The following is a 23,705-nucleotide window of genomic DNA, read 5'->3' as shown; positions in this document are numbered from 1 at the left end:
TTTGAAAAAGAATACAACTGAAGACGCTTTACTTAACCAATTAGAAGACTCACCCTCGACGGGTTTACTTGGCTTTGACGGTTGACTTAGATATTTCATGCCTCCGGTCAACTATCTGCCAGTAGGAACTTTGCCTTTTTATTGTTTTTAACATTGTATTAATTATAATGTATACGACTAATTCTAATACACAGAGAAAAAAGAAAAGAATAAAAAGAATGCAAATAATGACAATCCTTGAAGAAAGTTTTAAAAAAGTAACAATAAAAATAAACTTTGCACTTAGTGGGTCTTTGCTGTTAGGGAAGGCCTTCGAATAACAAACCAAAGTCTATGGCTAAGCTAAGCGAAAGGAAAAATCACTGTTTTCAAGACAAAAAGTCTAGCTAGTGAAATATCGTACACCATACATCCAACAGGATTTAACTACATGAATATCAAATATAGTATAAAAACATTTAACTTTAGCTTTTTCACATGATCGATCGAGAAGTGAACCTCTCCTCAAAATATAGAGCATTTTGCTGTAAATAGGTTACAAGCACAAACAGCGAAAGGAGGGTCTCTCTCTCTTTCGCTCCGCATGGACGGGTAGGTTACGTCATGGAACCAACTATAATATAATTCATGGTTTGCAACCACGTGACAAGGCGGCCACGTTGGAGGTCAATTCAAATTCTTTTTCGAGGAGTCTAGAAGAGAATGGAGTATAGTTCCCAGAGGAAAGAAATGCTTTTATTCCTGCCATCAACTTGGCCGTCGTGACTTCACGTACAAACCAGCAATAGGACACCTTAGAAAACGTTCACCCCGTGCTCTTTGTTGAGAACTTTGGCCGCTCTTTTCTCTAATTTTAAGAAGGGATCACGACATGAGGGAACACCATGATTTGTTCTGTAAGGGCTCTTCCAATGAAAGTATGTTCCTCGACCAAGGTTATGCTTCCCATACACCGTGGAAGAGCGATTTCTAGAAATAAAATAAAACCCACATATTTAACTTGTTGCTGCTGCAACAAATATATATATTTCTATAGCTAAGTACCGGTGCATGCATTCCTGGATCATGGAATTATCTCGCTTTAAACAAAAAAAAACGAAACGGTCAAAGACTACCGAAAAAGGTATATTTACTCTCACTGAAAATATTTGCACTTTCACGTCTGAAAGCTGAACTCACTCAATACTCAACACAGCTTCCAGTCCGTGAAGTTCTAAGAAGTTGTACCCAGCCACAAGAAAACCAAGAAGTGAGATTATTCATTCAATAAATTATTATATTATTCATTCAAAATATTTCCCCGTTTCTGATTGGCTAAAATCCCACGCATAATTCATCATAATCAGCTACTGTCGATCAAATTTGGAAGAATTCTGAGATATGTGAGAAATGACGTCAATTGTCCAGCATAATAGGCCATTTCCGACTTCCCCCGGGGCCTCTGTTTCAAAACGAGGGTAGATGCTCAGCCTTTGATATGGAAATCATTTTTCATTCTCATGCAAATAAAACTCATTTTCACAGGAAAGGTTGTGCACCTAGCCTCATTTTGAAAGTGAAGGTTTTTGGAACTCGGAAGTGGCCTATTTCCAGAGAACTGAACAGTTAACCGAGAAGACCTGTGGACGAGGTTGTGTTGTTTTGGTAGTGAGTACAAAATGGCGGAACATTTCACTCGTTTCACGAGCAAGAAATGGAAGACCTTAGATAACAATGACCTTAACCAGGTTGTGGCGTCCAGCGGTTTTAGAGCTAACAAGGGTTTGGGTGGGGTGCTCAGTCTCGCGGGCACATAAAACCTGGTCTCGGTCATTCTTATTTAAGGATTTTCGCAAGAAAATGGCGAACTATTGGCTAAAAACATAGCAAGAACAGCAAGAAGACAACTCGACGGACGACATCTGCTATTTGGAGAATATTTTCAGCACTGAACAACTCTTTATCTTTAAACTTGCCGATAAACAGGCAACTGAAGATGAACTTAACATCGATGAAGGTAAGCATGTTTTGGCTTGTTTTCAGTTAAACTAGGAATTATTTTCAATGAATAATAAAACAATCATTGAATTCGATTTTCGTATCATCTTAAGAATTATGGAGATCAAGGCGGCAGAGACGAGGCGGGCAACACCCTCCTCGCGCGTCGATCTCGATAATTCTTCAGATGATACTCAGCCTCATCCAATAATTGTTAAAAAGTAGTTTTGGGCGTAGCTATAGACCTGAAGTCTGCAGAGACAGTGTTGGTGAAGTACAGTAAGATATTTATCTATTAATCCATTCACTGCTATCGAGGACGAACCTGAGTAAGACATCCTTCAGGGTTGAGCAATTTTCAAACTGTTCATGTAGAACTTGGGTTGTTTCACAAAACAAATGATCCACTTGATGGACTAGTTCATCCAGATTCCCTGAAATCACAATAAACCCTAAATCTTTAAAATGCTCAAAAATAAATAATGAGCTTGCATACGTACTTTTGCCTGTTACAGATCGTCACCGACTTTGTCTCGGTTACTAGAACAAGACTCTTTAGAAACAGCAGGGTGTTGCATTAAGAAATAACATTTGATGCAAATTTTTTCTTCCTTTTCATTTGCTGGGAGCCCACCACGTTACCTGCAAATAACTACTTACAAATAATGGTCTGCCCATGCGCAATGTCGCCCAACTGTGTTTGATTGCAAATAATATTCTGCTCATGAGTACATGAAACCACGCTTTTCTCTTCCCTGCGATCGTTCTTGCGTGAAAATGGCAGATCGCTTAGCAAATGATTCAAAAACAAACTCGGTGATCGGATGATAAAACAATTATTGAACTCCGTTATCGCAAAATATCTTGATTTGTCAGTGAGAGCCCGACATTTACTCCAGGATTGTACCAAAAAGAACCGTTTAGGAGGTAGTAATAAAACGTATGGTCGAGGAGAATCCATCCGTTAGAAAAAACATATCTCTTACTTAGACAATTTTTGCCCTAAAAAGATGCAACAAATATTCCGCGCGCAAGACGCTGGCTGCAAAATGGCAGTAAGACTGAGGCTCATGGAAGTAAGAAGGGAAGAGTTCAATCGTTAACAATGGCGGATCCAGAAAATTCAGAAACGAGGAAGGGGGTGAGGTTATAAAATATACAAAATAATATTCGAAATGATTTACTTACGACAATACACGACTTATAACCGTGATGTTATTTACCTTTCATGTTCCTCTCGAAACCATCGTAAACAAGGAAGCTATATTCATCAGAGTGGGGCTAAAAAAAAGATACATTTCAAACGTGCACTTCTGTCTTGGTATGCTAGGCATATCAACTTACTAAGCTTTCTGAACTAAACAACACCTTCTCTTCTGACAAAACAATTTCCCACCCCAAAGCTACGCTTCCTGTTAGTCCCCAACATACGTTATCATGGCCTGGTGACAAAGCTGGCGCACCTCATACCATCGGACCCGGGTTCGAGTTCTTGTGTAAAGTTGTTTTTATCGCCGCCCGCCAAGCTCAATTCGTTGGGCGCCGGTCTGTCGTGCAGGCGAGGCAGCAAGTTCAAACCCTGGCTGGTCCAAAACTCAAGGTTTTCAAACAACTAAATAATAATTCGAACCCATTTCCTCTGCATGGTGCTCTACCAACTGAGATGTATGGAATAATACGCAATTGCCTAACGGCAATTCGTGTTGGCTTTGTGTTGAACGATTCTTTCTATTTCCTTTTTGCCAATCAAAGACAATTTTGCGTTATGCGAACAAGGCATTTGTCTTGTTAGATGGAAGCTTGAAAACTAAAAGCTAAAATTGGCACATACCGTTGCTGGTTTATCTCCTGAAGACTGCTTGACTAGAAATTCCAGTTCTCCAAGTTGATTGAGCGATGTTTCCCACTGAAATGAGGTCAGTTGGGTAATATTCTACGCATTAGTTCCATATTATCAATAATAATGCTCCCACGTAATACTCATTTGAATGTTTTTAAAAATGATGATTTAGCCACTTTGTAAGTTAATATACGATGAGGACGACTTCAAGTGAACTTAAAGAAGTCAAAACGACCATTCACAATTTTCACTTTGCTCATAATACACCTTGCTTACCAAACCAAATTTTGCATAAACAATGCTTCCAATTTTCTTGGGTGTACAGTCGTCCCAAGAAAAATAGAAGACAATGGTTAGGCAATCTCATGATCAACAATTCTCAGGACTGTTCGGAGGTATAGTTAACGTGTTAGCGAGTTGGAATCGGGGTGACAAAGTTGCTCCTTGGTATTGTTGAGTTCAATTCTCGTCAACCTAGTTCCCGGGGTCCTCTCATCCACCGCTTGCTTAAGGGAGGTGGTCGCTTACTAGTCCTGAGGTTCTAATTGTACAGATATGGCTGAAAAGACTTATTTCGGTATTAGGATAAGCGGTAGCTTGCAAGAGATGTTCACATATGGAGGTTCGACTTAGCCTACGTAGCTGGCGGTTTGCTTGGCGAGAGGGAAAAAAAAAGCTGCGAAAAAGGACATCTTACCATGAAATTTTCAGAATTTTACCTGGGTTTTCACAATTCTTGTGAAATTTGACATTTATTTTCTCGGGCTCCTATGAAAAATAGTCTTTGGTGTTATTACGGATAACTACCAATTATATCTGTAGCCCTTGAAAAATGTAAAACAAGAATGCGATATTCTGTAAATTATTCAGGTACAAGGTTTTTGTCCACTGAAAATTAAAATTACTCAATTTCCTACTGGATTCTGTCTTAAATTTTAAATGACGAGAGCCTTTTGTTTGTGTTGTTCCAATACTTCTCTAGTTCTCCAGCATAGCGGTTTGGTACCACGTGACTATGACTAGATGCAAAGAGCCTATTACACTTTGCTATTATTTTGGGAAGGCTATTTTGCAATCTCAAAAAGACCAATACACAGTGAGGATAAACTAGAAAGGAAAGCATTATTTTTGTTTTATATTTCAAATATATCAACATTTCGCCAACAAAGTTGCACCCAGCCTTACCAAAGCTTTGATGGCTTTACAATCAGTATTCAGTCCCTCCTCGGCCAAAAGAATCAACACAACTTTGGAATGAGCCTGTACGTAAAGGTTCACGTGAGTCAAGCCCTCCACCTGTAGTCAAAGGAAACGAAACAAAAAGGTGTAACGTGAGTTACAGTGACACCCTGTATATTTAGAGGGCACAAGGGTCCATTCTACTCATATTTTCTGTAAAAGGAGATTGAATACGGTGGTTCCATTGGACGTTTGTAGCGTTTAAGGAGCAACACCTTCAAAGTTTTAAAAATTACCTGCGTCACCATTAACTAAGATATCGAAAAACGCTCTCTGCAGCAGTACTAGAGAAAGATAAATATTTTTTTATGATTTTTGTTATAATGTAATGTTATATCGCAGATAAGAGGAAAACAGTCGAAGTTGTCATAGCAAAGGAATGGCGTCATTGTCTCCCTCATGAGGCAGATTTTGCAAGAGCAGAGAACGACGCAAGCAAGAACGACGGCGACGGCTACGAAAACGTCACTTAACAAGTGAATTCGCGTTGCCTCAAACTTTATCGCGCTCATTCCATCTCGTTTAATTCGTCAAATATTAGCAAATTTTTTTGGTAGCTGAATTCTAAAGGACTGTATCAAAGTTCAGGAAAAGAAAAAGAAAGTTGTCGTCTTGTGTTCACGTCCTCGACAAAACGTGAAATTAGGTACTTTCATGTTGTAGTCGTGCAGCGACAGCTAAGAAATGTACAAAAACGCGTGATGCACGTGCAAAGTTGTTGTTCTGCCAATAGGTGCGGTTACACGGGACACTTATGACCCTTTTACCGCGGGAAATTGGCGTGGTGCGTGTGACCGGACTTTACCACCACTATTCACCTCCCCTTCGGGAGACAGTTGTATAATGTTCCCCGTCTGTATTCGTTTACATGAATTGATACCGATACAAAGTCATTCCGGAATGAGTTCATTCCGATTTTCAATCCAAATAAAATTCTCGTTCTGGTATGAAATTTCATTCTGGTTTCATGTAAACTGACAACGAAATTCATTCCCAATTGAAAATCGCACCCCGTCTAGTCTGGGGCGAGTGGCGCATGCGTAACTGATCTGGCGCGAAAACCACGCGAGCGAGAACGCCTAAAGGTGACGTTACACGAGACTATTCGCAACGACGATTTTCAGCGCAACAAAGCGTTGCAAAATTGTTGCACCACTGTTTCGAATTGTCACAATATTGTTTCGACATTGTTGCTCTTAGAATCGTCGTTGCAAATCGCCCCGTGTGACATCACCTTCAGGCTGTGCCAGTCGATTTTGCCATGTGAATAAAAAAGCAGTAGTACGAACCTCATTCTTGGAGAATCTCATTCCGGAATGAAAGTCATTCCGATATCGTGTACCCAGTCAAAAATGTATCAGTAGTATATGGTATAGTAACAGAGTTCGTTACCTGGTTTATATCATCGCCATCTTCTTCAAACCAGAGTGCCTCTCCCTCATCATCTTCCGGTTGAACAGGAAATTGTGGTTCTTGCCACTGATCATGAGAAGAGCCCTCTATCTCCTCCTGTGCAGAGTCAACAGGCATACCAACCACACCAATTGCGGCTGGTCCCTCATGACCATTTGTTATATGAATCTCCGAGTCGTATTCAATATGGTTTAGCGATTCAGTCGGAGGGTTCCCACCATCGACTTCTGCATTGGAAGCACCATTTGAATGAAAAATTTCGGAAGCATTTTTCGCGGTCCCTTCATTTTCTGATCTAGGCACGGACATCCTATCATCGACTACTACACTCGAGACCGGATTCTCCGAAACATTTCCCTGAGTCTTTCGACTTTCTGATGTTTCTTCATATGAGTCATTTTCTACCAATGAACTACATTTGCCATTTGCGCCTGCATTAGGTGTATCACTTCTTTCAGCTTTTAAATCTTCTGCGGTAGCAACAAAGGACTTTTCCAAGAACTTTTCGGGAGATCGCGAGTTGAGATTTCGAACCGCAAAAGAGTCACATACTACTGGAGTCTTAATTAATTCATTTCTCGAAGCAAGACCTTTGCAGGAATTCTCCTTAACTTCAACCGAGCTTGGTGTGTCTGTGTCTGTGTCTGTACCACAGTTTGTTCTTTCACCATCTCTTGGATTAGTTTCGCTAAAATCTGTTTCTTGATCATCTGGCAAGAGATCCTCTGATCCGCTTTCTGAATCTGTCTCAACAGAGGAGGGATCTTTATTTGTGCAAGTTTCCTTGCTACGTACCTCACCGCCATCTTCATGAGATCCACGAACGTTCGAATCCGTAGAGATATAGGTACTCGATTTCTTTAAATCTGCACATGCCTGACAACACTTTTCTGAGCCACTGGAAGACTTGAGGCTCTTACGGTCAACATTGCCATCCTCAAAAATCTGAAAAACTTTCGGAATCAATCCATTCAAGACCGGAGAGCGAGTCTCCTCGTTTTCGGATGATCCCACTATGCCACACTTTGAGTCATCGGTTGTCGAGCTAGCCACACTTGTATTCTTTTCCTGCTCGCGTTCACAGCGTTCCTGTTTATCAAACCGAGTACCACTACATTCAACAACTTTTATTCGCAACACGTCTACAGTTTCCATGGTGAGACTTACACTGGACAGATTACTCTCACAAGAACTATCAAAAGCCATACTCCTAACACCAATGTCGTATAACGACTCACATGATCTGGTATCGAAAGCCATGCTCAAGGCATCTCCCTTTTCCATTGCCCTGTGTTCTGGTTTAGAGAAAGCACCTGTGCTACTCTCCTTAGTTCTAACAGAGGTAGTATCATTTGCGCCTCCCTCGCCTTCAGCCCTTTCCTGTGGACTAGCAGTGCTAACGTCTGTCTCTGGTTTTTCTATTTCCCGTGCAATCACAGCATTCCCTTTATCTTTCTTCCCATCTATTCTTTTACGGGTTAAAAAATCTAGCACCTCGTTCTTGCGTTTGTCCACCTTAGTTCTATCTGTAACCACACCAGACCCAGCCTCGGTTTCATTATGCTTCACCTCGGATCTCAAATGAGTTCGAGCCTCGACTTCATTTCGCTCGTCTTTCGTATCGCTCGCCTTGTTACCAACTACGCATTCATTACTCTCTTCCCCAGTCTCGGCTTTCAATGCACGTGATCCGCTTTCAATTTCTTCAACCCCTGTTATAACAACGTGCCGATTTCTGCCACCAAATTCATGTGAATGTTCAACAGAAATGTTACTCACACCATCACCTTGTGTTTTCCACGTGACCTCCTCAGAGCTTTCATCCTTACACTTAACTGAAGACAAAGGCTCAGTACCACGTGTTATTGTTACAACTTCGGAATCCACACCTCTTTTTTCAACTTGTAGCATATGACCACCACGCGCATCAGATGGAACAGCAGAGACTTCATTTTCTGGACAATTTTTATCAGAATCACTCTTTTTCTCGGTGGATTCACCAACCGAGCACTCGTTTGAAGAAGCAACGTCACCGCTCGAATGCTGTTGCAGCTTATGGCCTCCGAGATCCTCTGACGGGTTTCGACAGGTCTCGGGTGAATGGGGTCTGGTGTACATATCAGGAAACGCCCCAGTGGAATCTGAACGGACAGATTGTCTGTAAGCAGACTCTGACAGAGCGTCATAAAGGTTTAAATACTCGGACAGTGTCAGGAACGCATTCAGGATACGTACGCCAAATGGTAGAACATGTTCTAAGGAAAAATGATAACAAATCCAAGCTGAAAATAGTACTTCTTCCAAAACTACAGTCATACCTCAAGCAGGCTACGGAAATTCGTGATTGGGGTAACCGTGGATGCTTTATCTGTCAGGACACAAAAGGAAACTTACCGGTTTTAACAGGCCTTGCTGGGAGCTGTTTATAAGAAAGAAAGAAATAACACTGAGAATATCATTTAAAGTCCTAAGAAGCACTTAACAATTTCCTTGAAACAAGATGCTTACGTTGCTTTGGTTGGGTTTTAAGAGAATCAGCCTCTCTGTAATGGACGGCTCAAATTGGGTGCACAAAATGCTGAAAAATAACATACGTGCACACATGAGCAAATAACTTTTTATTATGATTCATGTGGGATCGCGGAAACGTCGATTTTATTTAACCAACATGCATGAAGTCATGTTGTCATTTAAAGGTCAAGTTCTTTTTACTGCAGCTTCGCTCGGGTAAACCCACAAAAGTGAAGGTACGGTAAAACGGGAAATAAAATCGTGCAACTTGTTTTACAACACTGTTGCAAAACGAATTGAATAGTGATGTTGCGCGTTTTACCAACCACGTTCAAACCTGTCTTGCAACAAATCAGGTCATTGCAAATTGCAAAAATTTGTTGCAGAAAGTAGAGTAGTTCTACTTTTTGCAACAAAATCTGTCCATGTTGTGCATTTTACAGGCCGATGTAAACTTGTTTTGCAACTAGTGACGCAACTTGCGTGTATGACGTGACTTCCTTGTAATTTTCTCCAATCAGAAGTCAGTATTCACGCAACTTGCAACAACCTGACTTGACTTGCCAGACAGGTTTGAACATGGGTGGTAAAACGCGCAACATTGCTTTTCACCCTCGTTTTGTAGCAATGTTGCTAAACAAGTTACTTGTTGTTGTTGCCCTTTTTACTGAGCTTAAGATGGAACTAACTTTTGCCTGATCGGGATTGTCCACTCTTCTACGCCAAAGAAAAACGTAAAATAAATGATGCATGCGAGGGAGAAATACACTCGCGAGTCCCTTTTCCTCGAGGCCAACGCTCTTATTTTAATTTACGCCCATACATTTCTAGGGCCCTGCCATACAGGCCACAGGTACAGAACTCAGGTCACAGGTCACAAGTGCAGGTTAGAGTACAGGTCACCGTGCTACGGTAAATCAACAACATCAAAAGTGTCTCCTAGCTCTAATCACATTCTGAAATTGAGTTTAAGCTAGAAGGGAAACTGTTTTCCTGAGTTATTTATCAATAGAGCAGTGACCTGCATTTGTGACCTGTGTTTATGTTTAATAGAGGAATACTTTCAACCTGTTACTGTAAAGAATGCATCCTCCCAGAATGTGTTTTCGGCGTTGACAGGCTTGTAGAATGTATGAGGCTTTAGTAAAACACGTGGCGGCAACTCTCTGTACAAAAATCAAACAAAACAATAAGATGATGCTATAAAAGTAAAGGCAAAAGGCATTTACCACATATCTAGCCTGCGTGGCAGTTGTTTGAAGGGGAAACGGCAGATTAAATCCAGCGGGAACTGGATAGACACAAGCGAAGGGAGGGCGTACTCGCCCCCCTTAATTCTCCCTTTTCCATCCCCTTTTAATTGCCTACCATACAGGGTAATTTCGAGCAGACTGACTGTTCTGACTGGCCGTTCTGAGTCTGTGTATGACATCCTGTGGTGGGACCATTCAAATAAAAGCTATTATAAGTACAGTCAACTCTTTCTAAGATGGATGACTTTGGGACTAGCACCATTAAGTGTCCGTCTAAGAGTGATGTCCGTCTTATAGAGAGTCAATAAAATGGAGTAAATAAAGTCAACAACCAGCTACTATAGGTACCCGTTTTACCAAGGTGTTGACTGTAGTACTTTCACATGGAAATGATCCTTTTTGAATGTTTTACAAACCAGACTTTAGGATTTTTCTTTGATTTAACTTTGGGCACTATTGGGGGTTAATAAGCTTAAGTTACCTTTTAAAGCCAATTCACCTAATTGACAATAATAATAATAATAATAATAATAATAATAATAACAGCAACAACAACAACGTTACCAAAAAAGGTTCTTCACCTGCTCTGGCAAAGACATTTAGTATAGAAATTCCAAACCTCAGGACAAAATTCGAGACCAAAAAAGAGCAATCCTCTCTTGCGGATACATAACTTTTCTGTTACACAACCCGACAAAATAGTCGTTTTTTGTCTCAAATTTTGCCCTGAGATTTGGAATTTTCTATACTAAACAATAACAGCAACAATAGCAATAATACTTCATTTATATTGCACCATTACCAGTGATGTCTAAACTAAAAGGCACATTACAGCAATACAATATCAATAAACTCAGTTATGAAAACCAAAAGTGGAAAAGGGGCAAGGGAAAAGGAAATTCCATTTTTCTTTTTCTAAGCTAACAAAACCAAACATTAGGTGTTTCACTTCAACCTCCACTAACTATGTAAACATCTTAATTTCATCAGACACTAAACAGAACAGTTAGCTCAGTTGGCTGGGAACCAAACAATGGAACAGTAGAACCAGGTTTGGGCTCAACGTTTTAGCCAGAAGGGTGTCCAACTGTCCTATGGATGCCCATTTTTGGAAGAAATACAAGGAAAATTGACGTAACCTCTTATAATTTTATGGGAAAACATGCCTTCTGGACAGCCAGTTTCAATATCTGGCTAAAAGCCTGTTTGGGCTGCACCAATACTCAGGGTCTTAAAATAAGTACAGAGAACGTGCTGCTTCTGTTAGTTGCACAATAAACAATACATACTTTTGGAAGGTCAAGAAATGGAAGTGGATCAAAAACTCCTGGTAAGAAATCCCCATAGTGACGAACAAAATGCAGATAACAATCCCAGATGATATTCATGCGTGTCAAGAACTGCTTCTGTGTCTCACACATCTAAAAATACATTAATGGATTGACAGGAAAGAATAATCTGGCAAGTTAACATAAGCATTAATTTAATGTATTGTTATAAAGAATAACTGCTAGTTTAATAGATCTAATATTAGAGTGGTTTTCGTTTGAGTGTCGTAAAACCAAAACCAAAGTAATTACTCTGGCCAATCACATAGGACACAGACAATACATTGAACCAATCAAAACTCGAAGTAATTACATGTGGCTGACGCAAAGCGCGGGAAAATGCATGCGAGCGCGTCACAATTGGCTTTGGTTTTACTTCTGATTGGATGAAAAGGTGGCGCAAATCTTTTAAGCCAATCGCATCGTGTAGAAAGTGCAAAACCAATTACTTTTCGACACTCAAATGAAAACCGCTCTAACTGCAAATACTAATTCACTAAGGTGCACATTTGAGGCCAGAATGATATTCAGACACTAGACACTAGACCCAGCTGGACTGAATGTGGACTTAACCTCTCAAAGTCAGTGTGCGCATAAAAAGTTACATCTTTGTTTGGAATATTATTTGAATATTACATTGTGCACGCATGTTTCAGTTGCTTTTAACCTACTGAGGAAGAGAAAGCACCCTCAAACCAACTGGTTTTTCCTTGCCTTTCAAAGCATATTTTGATAAACTTTGTCATTCACCCTTGCTAATTCTTATGTCTATCAACATTATAATTTGCCGCACCCAGGAATTTGATACTGTATCTGCAGCTAAGAATACATATGAATAACACATCCATGGAGTACAATCACATGTCTAGTCTTCCTGGAGAAAGTACATAAGAAAGAAGCAAAAGGGCTCTGTTGCTGGAAAACTTGATAATCTGCTTGTTGTTGTCAGTTAGAGAGGGGGGGGGAGGGAACTAGGTAAACAAGCTGTGAGTAAGTTACTCTCCTTCCTTCAAAATTTACATATGTAAGCCACAAAGATATCCTGCACAAAGATGAACTCACCATTCTGACCCTCTCTAGTGAACCATGGTAAAAGGTAAAAAGACTGAAAAGTGTTTCCAGCTGCCTAATCAATAATGAATCAGGTTCACCAAGACTTCCACCAAGTGCCTGTGTTAAAAATAAATTATAATCATGGTACTGTTAGGTCTCAGTGTAGGATTGAGTGAATGATTGAAATGGGAAAAAAATTGGTTTTATCATAGTATGCAGATGTCAGTTCTGATGGATCTTTTAACCGAACACTAATTAACCAGGGACTTTTATAACTAACCAAGGTGTATTTGCCAGAATGAACAGTTGCCACCTTTTCAGTTTGCATCTTACACAGAGCTGGTCTGGAACCAATGAAGCCATGGATAAAATGCGACATTCCAATTAGCTGCCCACATATGGAGATTCGATCTTCAATAGATGCCTGTTGAAAACAATTCTAAAGGTTAGTTTTTATAAGTACAGAGTTGCAGTTCTCATTTCTAAGACAACAAACTGCTCTTAGAGTTACAGTCTCTGCTAATAATTCAGCTATGTGCAAACCATATAGCTACTGAAGCAGCATAATGCAGGTGGGAATAGCAAGCCAAATTGTACAACAATCTTAGTTAACATGAGGCAACAAAATCACAACAAATTCTAAAGGTCCTATCATCAGATGAGAACAGATGTGGTCGGAAACTGGAGTCAAATTATAATAAAAAACTCTCTCGACATTAAGATCAAATAACTTGGCAGGCCCATTTGTTCAAAAGTTAGATAGCACTTTCCAGTGGATAAGTGGTAGACAAATCAATTGTGTTATGTGCTGAATAGAGATTTATCCAGTGACTGAAAATCATTATCCACCAGGGCATAGCCAGGATTTTTCAAAGCGGGGGTCACAGCAGGGACACCATCCAGGGATCGCCAACTATATATGGTTTATACCGCTGCTCTCCCTCATGTATCAGCGGGCTCAGTCGTATTACTCGGCATGAAGGCCCATATTAACTAAAGACAAGAGCCGTTGACAAAAATACTTTACAAAAAAACAAATTTTAAAAAAGTGGGCTTTTCAACAATGGCTTTTACGGCCAAGATGTTGTCATGCAGTTTTTGCCACCTGAATATTGTAGGTTGTTTGCTCAAAAGAAGGCCTACCAAGGGGAGGTCACGGGCACCCCAGGACCTCCCCCTAGCTACGCCCCTGTCCACCTTTTGAAAAACTGGGGCTGGCAGAATAGCAGTAAAAGAGCCATCCCCCCTTTTTTGCCCCCCTTCAATAATACTGTCTTCTTCTAAGAACATAATAATTTCAGTTTGCAGACACACATTTAATGATACCTTTGCATAAGCACCCTTCCAAATTTTATCCTAAACACCAAATAAGTAGCTTAATCACATATTTGAGATTTGGTGGTACACGTCAGGCAATATCATGAAGCTATTTGGGTGTTGTTACCATATCCTCTGGTCTGGAAATTGAAACAAAACTTTTTGCCTGCAAAAACAGTCCCTATCACTGCTAACCAATTAAACAAAACAGGACCAAATTTCCCTTGCAGCAATTAATATACAGGGGTCAATTTAATAACACGTTTACAAGTGTAGCTATTGTTTTTCAGACCCTCAAACAATAGCTACACTTGTAAATTACACTTGTAAAAGTTTCATTAAATTGACCCAGGTGGATATGGGTTTTGCTAAAAGCAGGCCAGCGGCCCAGCGGCCCATGGCCCACGGCCCGCGACGGCCCGGCGGCCCGAAGGCCCAGCGGCCCACGGCCCGTGGCCCACGGGCCCGCGACGGCCCTTTGGCCCGGTGGTCCGGCTGCCCGGTGACCCAGTCCTGATTTTCCACAGTTTTTTTTGTCCAGCGGTAAATCCACGCGCATCTATATATCTGCATCAAGTTTGGGCGTGCAAAATGGACGATGGTGAGTTTGAATTTGTTTACCATTTTAATCGTTTGAATCCTTGTTTCTGTTTGTTGCATGTTGTTCAGTTAAGAACGTTTTCATTCTCTGTTCATTCGTCTCTTCACAGAAACCGATAGAGAACTTTCATTATCGAACGATGTAAGTTATTTTCAAACCATACTTTGAATGTGAAAATTTCATAAGTAATGAGATATGTGAACTGCGAATCTTTTTCTATACAGAGACATGCCGGTCTATTTACAGGAACCCCACCCCAAAAGGAGAGCAGGGCAGAGTTTTTCAAACTGTGGTTTGAAAATAACTTACATCGTTTGAGAATGGACCTCCTCTCTATCGCGTTCTGTAAACAGACGAATAAACAGAGAATGACAATGTTTTTCACTCAGCAACATGCAACGAGAGAAAGGGTCGAAAAGGATTGAAATGATTATTAAAATGGTAAACGAATTCAAACTCACGGTCGTCCATTTTACATGCCCAAACCCGATGTAGATCTGTGCATGCACGTGGATTTACCGCTGAACCAAAAAAAAAAAAAAAAAATTCAGGACTGGGCCAACGGGCCTCCGGGCCGCTGGGCCTCTAGGCCGCGGGGCTGTCGCGGGCCGTGGGCCGCGGGCCGCTGGGCCTTTGGGTCGCCGGGCCGTCACAGGCCATGGGCCACGGGCCTGCTTTCAGCAAAACCCGGTGGATAGAGTGGTTTTCACTTGACTGTCGAAAGTAATTGAGGAATTGGTTTGGTTTTGGTTTTACTACGCCCTTTGGTTGGCTAGTGTATTTACTTTGGTTTTGGTTTTACGACAGTCAAGTGAAAACCGCTCTATTGAGAGCAGGGTGTACTTTTTTGAGAAATTTGATATGTATCTATCTTATCTGACTTCTAGGCAGGCCTTAGTACACCACATACCCCCCTTGCCCTGACCAACCCACGGTCCAATGGCCCTTATGCGTATTTACATCAAAGAAGCAAATTTCACCACCAAGCCACGTTTTGAAATCGTAAGGGAAAGTTCATTTAATATGACAAGGGGGGGGGATGAAGATATTGAGGGGGGGCTCCGAAAATTTTTAGACACCCAAAGGGGGGGCTCTGAAAAAATTGTAGCGCTAGGAGGGGGGACTCCGAAAATTTGTATAGTTCAAAACCAACACATGACATCATCATACAGATCGGATGGTTTTCAACTCAACAATTTAATGACCTGTACAACTCAGCTATATCACGTGGTTTACAGATATAACAAATGTAGTCTCAGTAATTATTACACTCTTGTTCATCCCAAAAATGCTTTAGAAAATTGTATCACAACTGTATCTCAAGTTTGTCATAGTATAATCCATTGAACACAATAACGGTAAATATATTTAATACAGTCTAGCGATCTTTTTTCAGGGGAGCAAAGGAATTGAAGGAGGAGGGGGGGGGGGGGGCTCTGAAATTTTTTCGACTACCAAGGAGGGGGCTCCTAAAAAATTGAACCGCTAGCGAGGGGGGCTGCTAAAATTTCAAGCTTCGAGTTTCAATATCTTCATCCCCCCCCCCCTTGTCATATTAAATGAACTTTCCCTAAAGTTGCAAAGTTTCCCAATGCAGTAGAGTTAAAAACAATACCCATGCTACCATGCACAAAGAGAGCAAATGCAAAGAATTTTGCTTACAAATGAGGCTTGGTGGTGCAATGGCCTCATCTGACGTAATCAGGCATAAGGTCCATTTTCAGAATTGCTGTCACAACCGTGCCCACAAAGTAAACATTAAGTTTGCGGTTGAGGTCTGGAATCACGATGTAGGCACGTTTCACGTTAGGTTTGCTATATATGAATTGCAAGATCATACAGTCAACAAATATTTACTTCAAGATTCAATTTTCGAAGAGTAGCACTTAATGCCATCACAAAACTATCTTAAACTTAAGCTTGAGTTAGTTCTAACGAAAACAAATTAAACAATTAGGATAAATCATTTGTTACCGAAGGAGGATAAAAGTAAACGATTGCATTTTCAGGCGGATCAGCTTCCTTCTTTACGGCCTCCCGATCGTAAACGAAGAATATGAGGCCCTGAAAACTGGATAAAAGGTTAAGAATAAATAAAGTTCAGTTAGCGACTAGTACCGGTAAAAATCGAAACCAAGAGCTTAGTAATAACGAAGGTTGTAGGCAATGCAGGTACCAGCTGAATGCTTACCTTGTCGCCCTACCAGGGGGGAATAGAGCAGTCATAAAGTTGTAAAGCAATTAACGAACGGGTTGGTTAATCAATTTTCCGTGAAATATCGAAAAATCTCTGACCTGGTGCGAAATGAATGATTGGAACATGATTTGGTGAACATTGGTGTGAAGACAGTCACGAGAAACTTGGTAACCGCTCCAAATTAGAGGGGGAAAAAAGTAGCACAAGGACTAAAAATACACTTTCGTCGCGCCTGGGTCAAAGGTGTGTTTAGAGCCTGGTTTGGAGCATATGATTGATAAGCAATATCTCTCGCTAGGATACCGAGAGAAATATGAATTTTTTTCTCCCAAAAACTAAATCTTGAGGTCTTCTTGTGCCTTGACCTTTGATTATGGTCACGTGACATGTCGCGTATTGGTGCGAATTTACTTCATTTGGATAAATCGACAGAGTACTACAGTGTGACGTCATAAAAATGAAATTTCTGAAATTATGGGATTTGTCAGGATATTCTGAAAGAACAATGTCCAAGAGGCCTACTTGCTAAAAATGAGCATTTGGGGGCAAATTGTCTCTGAGATCGTAGCCCAGTCGACCCAAAAAAAAATTAGAAGGGTTTGTATGGAGTTTTCTGAGTATAACTGGGCTACGATCTCAGAGACAATTTGCCGCGTAATTGCCCATAATTTCAGAAATTTCATGTTTATGACGTCATCACTTTAGTATTCTATTGGCCTTTCTGATAGAGGGTAAACATACCTTACTTTCTACGTTTAGAATGAATGTAAGCAGGAGCCCATCAAATGGAGCCTCCATCTCCATTAATTTCTTGAGTCAACCCTTTCCCGAGTAGATTTATAAATAGAACGGCTTGTTTCCCGCGAAAAGTGTCATATTTCGGTGAGTCTCGTATGTCACCGTGAAAAAAATGAAGTTGGATGAAGTCGAACTCATTAGCCCGTCCTTCGACCGTTTTCCTTTTTTACTATACGTCCATTTTTACAATTTTACAGCTGCTGGGATCTGGGCATCATGAAATAAAAGTTAATGAATTACCCGACTGAGACTGATCATGAAGCGATGGGACAAAGGCAGCGAACTGAGGGTCACGGAAAGGTTATCTTTGCAAGTGTTTTTGTTTTGTTTTTTGTTTTTTTTGCCGCTTTACATCCCACATTTAAGCATGCACCTTGAAAAGAGTCGATGATTAAGCGTTCTGTGGACGATTTGGAACTTTTCGATGATCAGCGCCGAAAAAGTGCCAGAATCATTTGATTTTTGTCATCACCGTGGAGTGGATTTCGCCAGTTGAGCACCGCATGCAAAAGCGATGACCTAAGTAGCAACTAACGAGGAATGCTTCAGTTCCGAAATTTGAGAAATTGCAGTCTTCCTTTACAACTGACTTGTATCGCCACGAGAGTTGCCTGATAAAACTGGCACTTGAAAAGTTGAACAGAAGACAACAGTTGCTCGACCGTGAATAATTTGCTAACGGAGGAATTTGTGACATCGCGCTCCAGTCCAAAGACCCACTTATCTCAAGAAAAGCAAAATGGATTGTATCTTCGCCAAAAGAATTATGACTAACAGGACAATTTTCAGCAGTTAATGCAAAAGTTTAAGCTTAATTCTTTCCTCCGAATTCGCATCCGTGGATCACTTTTTTGCGAGAAAACAATGGCTGGGCCCGGCGTTACAAAACATAGCAGGGAACCATCACACTAGCTGACGGACAAAACAACCACAAGGACTACAAGTATTTATTCAGATAAACGCATTTCGGAAAAAAGCCTTGAAAAACTAGAAATTTGATTAATATTGAGTCATTTAGCCGAAATAAGAACCTTATAGCTCAAAAAAATTGGCTAAAGAAAACGAATCCTATCAGAACTACAGACTGCAGGTAGTAGTTAATCATTATGCATGTAACAGACCAGCTTCATGGCCTGCAACTGTGAGACAAGCAACCAAAATGAAGATAAACATTGTCAGAGTGTAAAACTCTCCACAGTATAGTCTACCCACTAGAAAGAAAAGAAAGAAAATCTCTGAGGGATGAAAACGCTAAAGTCACGTTTCACTAGCTTATGATTGTGTTTGGCCTGTCAACACCGAATTTCCTGCTGTTCGATGAAGTACAATAGCAGTGTCATTTCGTTGTTGTGATTGGCTCTTCCTACCGTCGGCGCGCGAAGTCTCCCCTGGGAACCGTTCTAATTATAAATCTACTCGGGAAAGGGTTGACTCCAAGGGCTTGTATGGGAGATGGAGGCTCCTTGATAGGCTCCTGATGTAAGCGAAGGTTAAAATTAAAGGATTAAATAATCCAGTTTAAATTTAGGCATTTAAAACGACGTTTTCTCTCATAATTATTTATTGAAGTGCAATGGACAGTCATTCCAACAAACTTGAAGCCTTAGAAATATTTAACATGAATGAGAAAAATGTCATTGCTTGATTTCTTTTCTTAAACCTGCTACCAATTTGTCAATTATTTAAGAATTTTAGGGCCTGTTTACATGGAGTGGGGGACCCCGGTCTAGTGGGGTGAGTTTCTTTTTTTTCACGCTCTGGAGGAAACAAAACAAAAGAAACCTACCCCACTAGACCGGGGTCCCCAACTCCATGTAAACAGGGTCTAAGACCCTTTAACAAAATGTTTATACTTTAAAATGATAAGGGCGGTGAATTCCTTTTGGGTGCCGAATTTTGATTGAGCTCCATAATCTGAGCCGAAGTTAAGTTATAGCCAATAAATCATTTTCCACTGGTAAACCCATTAGACCCAGGCAAGAGCCATAATACTCCTATCATGATCTCTTGAACCAGGCCAGGAGTCCTGCCCAAGCACCCAGGCCTACTACTTGAGTGTTTTCCCGAGCTGACTAAGCGTCCGGCCCCGGGGTCTCCGAATCTGAGAATAGGGAAAAAAGAAGGTGGGAAGTAAGCTAACAAACCGGAGGGGTACACCCTTCAATTTAAAATAGATGAAATCCAAATAATAACACCCTGCTCAACGGGAAAAAGAAGAACTGTGTGAACTGCTCAGGTAAATTAAGGCATGGGTCCCCAATGATTCAGTCAAAAAGTGATGGGGGGTGGTCTATCTCTGAGCACTTAAGCAGTAAAAAGATGAGACTTTGCCAGATACATACATGTGAGGTTTCTGTCAATTAGGTGATTTTCAATTATGCAAATGTTGTCACGTGACTCCACACGGCCAGAAAACAATAAAAAGTCTTTAAACGAAAATGGCAACACTTTTTGTTGTGAGTTATTAAACCAGACTGGTTTAGGACAATGTGTAATGCAAGCATCTACAAAACTGTGCTTGGCCTTTTTTGAATTTTTTACTGTTTTAGAAAATAAACGACTTTTTCAACTAGACCCAGTCCCCCAAAGCAATTGTATCCCATCTTAACGCCTTCGATTTGAAATATCTAAAAAAGGCCAAGCACAGAAGTGATATATTAAAAGGTCTTAACATTATGCAACCCGTAAAATGATTGAGAACACACGAAAAAGTGTTGCCGTTTCAAGAACAAGCTTTTTCAGCCGATGGAGGTCACGTGACCTGATTTGCATAATTTTAAAGCACAAAATTGACACAAACTGAAGATGTGGGTAGCTGGCAAAGTTTTATGTCTCTTCATCTAAAGCTCTTAGATATAGACCACCCCCTCAGTTTTGAAGAGAGCAAATTAAGGCAAATTGAGGCCCATGCCTTAATTTACCTGAGTGTCGTTTAAAATCTCTTGTCTATAAGCCGATATAAGTTACATCAGAAACTCATAAGGGGTTTTCAACCCCTTATGAGTTTCTGGTTACATAGATAAGTATATTCAGTTCTTGATCTCATTCAAAGGAACAAAAAACATTCACCAATGAATAACTGCGTAAGGTCTTCCTTAGAATTTTTTTCAAATTAAAAACCGTCATCCTTGCAAAAGCAGCAGCAGAACGTGAAGACAGGAAACACCACCTACACGCAATCACCGCCAGCTGGGTGAAGTGAATCTAAATACAATTTTTGCTGAATTTTTTTTTTCGATTGTTTCTTATGTTTTTAACCTTCTATACTGAGTTATGCTAACTGAGATGAAGTCGTGCTGAATTTGTTGAATTCAAAGGCTAGCCATTGATTTGTCTGTGAGGTGTACACTGTTAGATCTGTTAGTGCAGATCAGAGACGAGATGTATGGTGGCTATATAATTATGTGTGAAAATTATTCAGACAAAAGATCGTCCATTCTTATTATTTTTATCGCGAGATATTTATCTGGTAGCTTATTTAAATATTCATCGAGATAAAAACAGCCATAGACAATATGAAAACCTGCAAAGCCTTGGAAGATCTATTCATTCCTGCTCACAAACCAGCAGGCCCTTGCAACTTCAGAGTTCTAAGTTGCCGAGATAGCTCAGTTGAGAGAGCGTCAGACTGAAGATCTGAAGGTCCCTGGTTCAAATCCGGAGAGTTCACATGAGCTCTGAATAATCCCGGGTCTCGGCAATCAGTATTTTTTCATTCTTAATTTTATTTGCTCATTTAATTATATTTTTGGGGGATAAAGGCTTTATCAAAAAATTAATTCCCCCAAAATATACTTGCTTAATTGCCCCAGCGGGAATTTCGCCCAGAATGCGGATGAAGTTATAACTGAAGGTGCGTATAATGCGTATAACCGACAATTAAATTCTGTGCTGACGTATTTAAGAAAAGGAACTGTATGTAAAAAGTGAAAAAGAAATGGCGAAAAATTGCCACTTTTAATCAAATCTATTCTTGCGGTTTGGAATAAAATATTATTGAAACTGAGAATTAATGTTTTGATCAAAGCTGTGTATCGACCTGAATCAGTGCATGGAACCTTGCGTTTCCAGTGAATTTATCTCCGCACGTATCGTATGAAATGTGTGTTTTGCTTTACACTTTTGTTTTCCTTTTTAGAGAGGTCTAAAATGCTCAGTATTCAGCTGAGTATTGAGCGACAGACCTAACTGGTAAACAAATAAATAAAATCTTCAATAGGAATCGGTATATTTCAACGAGCTACACAAAGACCAAGAATACTATTGATCGACAACATATATACAGAGTGAGGGCAGCTGTAGCCGGTGTCAACTATTACTACAGTAGTATATGCAGACAAAGTCTTTTGCGGCCGCGTTGATGACACGAACTGAACCCAAAGTAAAAGCCGGAACCTTTAACAGAAACAATAGTTTTCATTTATCACGGAGTACACTTCATTCGCGAAGCTTTTCAGTACTAATTCTTTGGTGGACATCTCATTAAAAGTAAGGTCACCAAGCAGCTCCATCTTTATTCCAACTTTCCGCCTACCAGCGACAACGTATATTTTCCTGTTTCATGCTCATGTCGAATATCAACGGAAATTCCTATTCAAAAAGGCATTCTAGAAGTTCGTCGGCTTATTTGGCAAAATAAGGAACTGAGTCCGTCGTTGTTCAGTCTTTATAAAAAAGAGCAAGGAATTTTGTTTCAGTGACCTTAATATGCATCGCCTACGTTAGAATTTAAGACACCTAGCGAAATTCAAAGGTTACCAAAATTCCTCGAACCGACAAAAACAATAAAAAGAAAATCCGACTGAGATTGAACTTCGAGTGTGGCATCAACATGTCATAAGCTGATCAGTCGGATGCTTTGTTTGGCTACGCTTTCTTCGGGCTCAATGAGACAGTTCAATAGAACTTGGAGTCAGTCATCGTCTTTAGAACCTGGTTTTAAATTTGCTTCATCCAATCCGAAGCACAACCGAAATCTTGTATTTCGCGGGGAAACCAGCGTGGTGGCGTCGCGAAATGTCGGCTGTTTTCCCAGGCTAGTCTCTTTGCGAGCGAGCGCGATATGCCTGCGAGTGTGCTAGCGGCGAAGCCTCGAGCAGCGCGGATTTGTGCGGGCGCCAGAACGGGCGAAAAGAGAGACTGCCCTGATTTCATGTAGCATTTCTGAAGCCCGATTGGTACTGTGGCAAGTTGGATAAATCGGAACGTCTGAAGTTCAACCCAATCAATTTTTTAAAAATATTTTAAGGTTAGTCGTTGACAGCTACGTCTGAATCCTTTGGCAAACGGACGCAACAACTCCAAACATTGTTGGCCCAACAATGTTGGGCGTTGTTGCATCCTTTTGCACGTAGCTAAACGCTTGACCGGTTTCAAACTTTGCGCAACAACCCTTTAAACAACATGCAACAGGGTATGCAAACGGACGCAGTAACATCCAACAATGTTGGGAGTTATTGGCCAACAATGTTGCGTCTGTTAGCACGGGGCTTAACGTGGCCTTTTATGCTGATGCTTGCCCATTGCATAAGTTTGCTGCTGCTATACGAGACGAGTGGAAAGAGAATTGAATGCTTTGAAACAACAGACTGGTTTCATCTTCGTTTATCACCCGAGGGGTAAACCTATATATATATATGGGGTATGGGGATATGTGCAGCTCATCAGAGTGGGCTTTTTGCCTCTCCTGACTCTGGAAGAGGGTATGAAAATTATAACAGGGGTATATTTTACTTCAGTTTGACTCTGCAACATGGTCGTTTTTCTCCATAATCCCTGCGCGGTTTATTCTCGATCAAGCTTAGCCGCGAAACTACGCTTCCCTCGCCTTTTTATCACAGAGCCAGCCACAGGAACCGGGAACCCTATTTTTTTTAGTTATTGTCTGGAGGAGAACGGCACAATGCATCTCTTTTCGTTTGGAACAGTTCCAAAGTGTCGAAGATTCAACGGAACAGCCCCGTCAGTAGTAAATTTACGGAAGTACTCCCCGGGATTTACTATAGATAGCTGGACCAAATCTTTTTATAATAATAACCTTTATTTTAAGAGGGTGACACCGATTACTATGAAGTATTCTCCCTAGTGGCCCTCTAAAAACAAAATTGATATAATAAATTACAACAATCATGATAACAAGCCTAGTTACGAATAGTAATTATAATAAAAGATCTTAAGA

The 23,705-nt window shown here is 40.6% G+C and overlaps 1 protein-coding gene across 3 annotated transcripts; it reads right to left on the bottom strand.

The window, feature by feature from the left end:
• Positions 1–116: 116 nt before the first annotated feature.
• On the bottom strand, positions 117–16,894 carry LOC140951838 (uncharacterized). Of its 3 annotated transcripts, XM_073401193.1 has the most exons (14): positions 16,724–16,894; positions 16,507–16,603; positions 12,895–13,038; positions 12,624–12,731; positions 11,523–11,654; positions 10,049–10,146; positions 8,978–9,047; positions 8,864–8,888; positions 6,449–8,724; positions 5,003–5,113; positions 3,809–3,883; positions 3,201–3,258; positions 2,303–2,411; positions 117–969 (listed from the first exon to the last, which is right to left on the bottom strand). In XM_073401193.1, the coding sequence occupies exons 1-14, from the start codon at positions 16,756–16,758 to the stop codon at positions 795–797; spliced, it is 3,513 nt and encodes a 1,170-aa protein (XP_073257294.1). In that variant the 5' UTR covers positions 16,759–16,894; the 3' UTR covers positions 117–794. The 3 variants fall into 3 exon arrangements, with proteins under 3 accessions (XP_073257294.1, XP_073257295.1, XP_073257296.1); XM_073401194.1 differs by lacking the exon at positions 12,624–12,731; XM_073401195.1 differs by lacking the exon at positions 16,507–16,603 and having other exon boundaries at positions 16,724–16,875.
• Between the last annotated feature and the right edge of the window lie 6,811 nt (positions 16,895–23,705).

The sequence above is a fragment of the Porites lutea genome, chromosome 11, assembly GCF_958299795.1.
Source record: "Porites lutea chromosome 11, jaPorLute2.1, whole genome shotgun sequence".
NCBI lineage: Eukaryota > Metazoa > Cnidaria > Anthozoa > Scleractinia > Poritidae > Porites > Porites lutea.
Note: the sequence above shows the minus strand (reverse complement) of the source record. Positions and strands in the feature narration are given on the sequence as shown.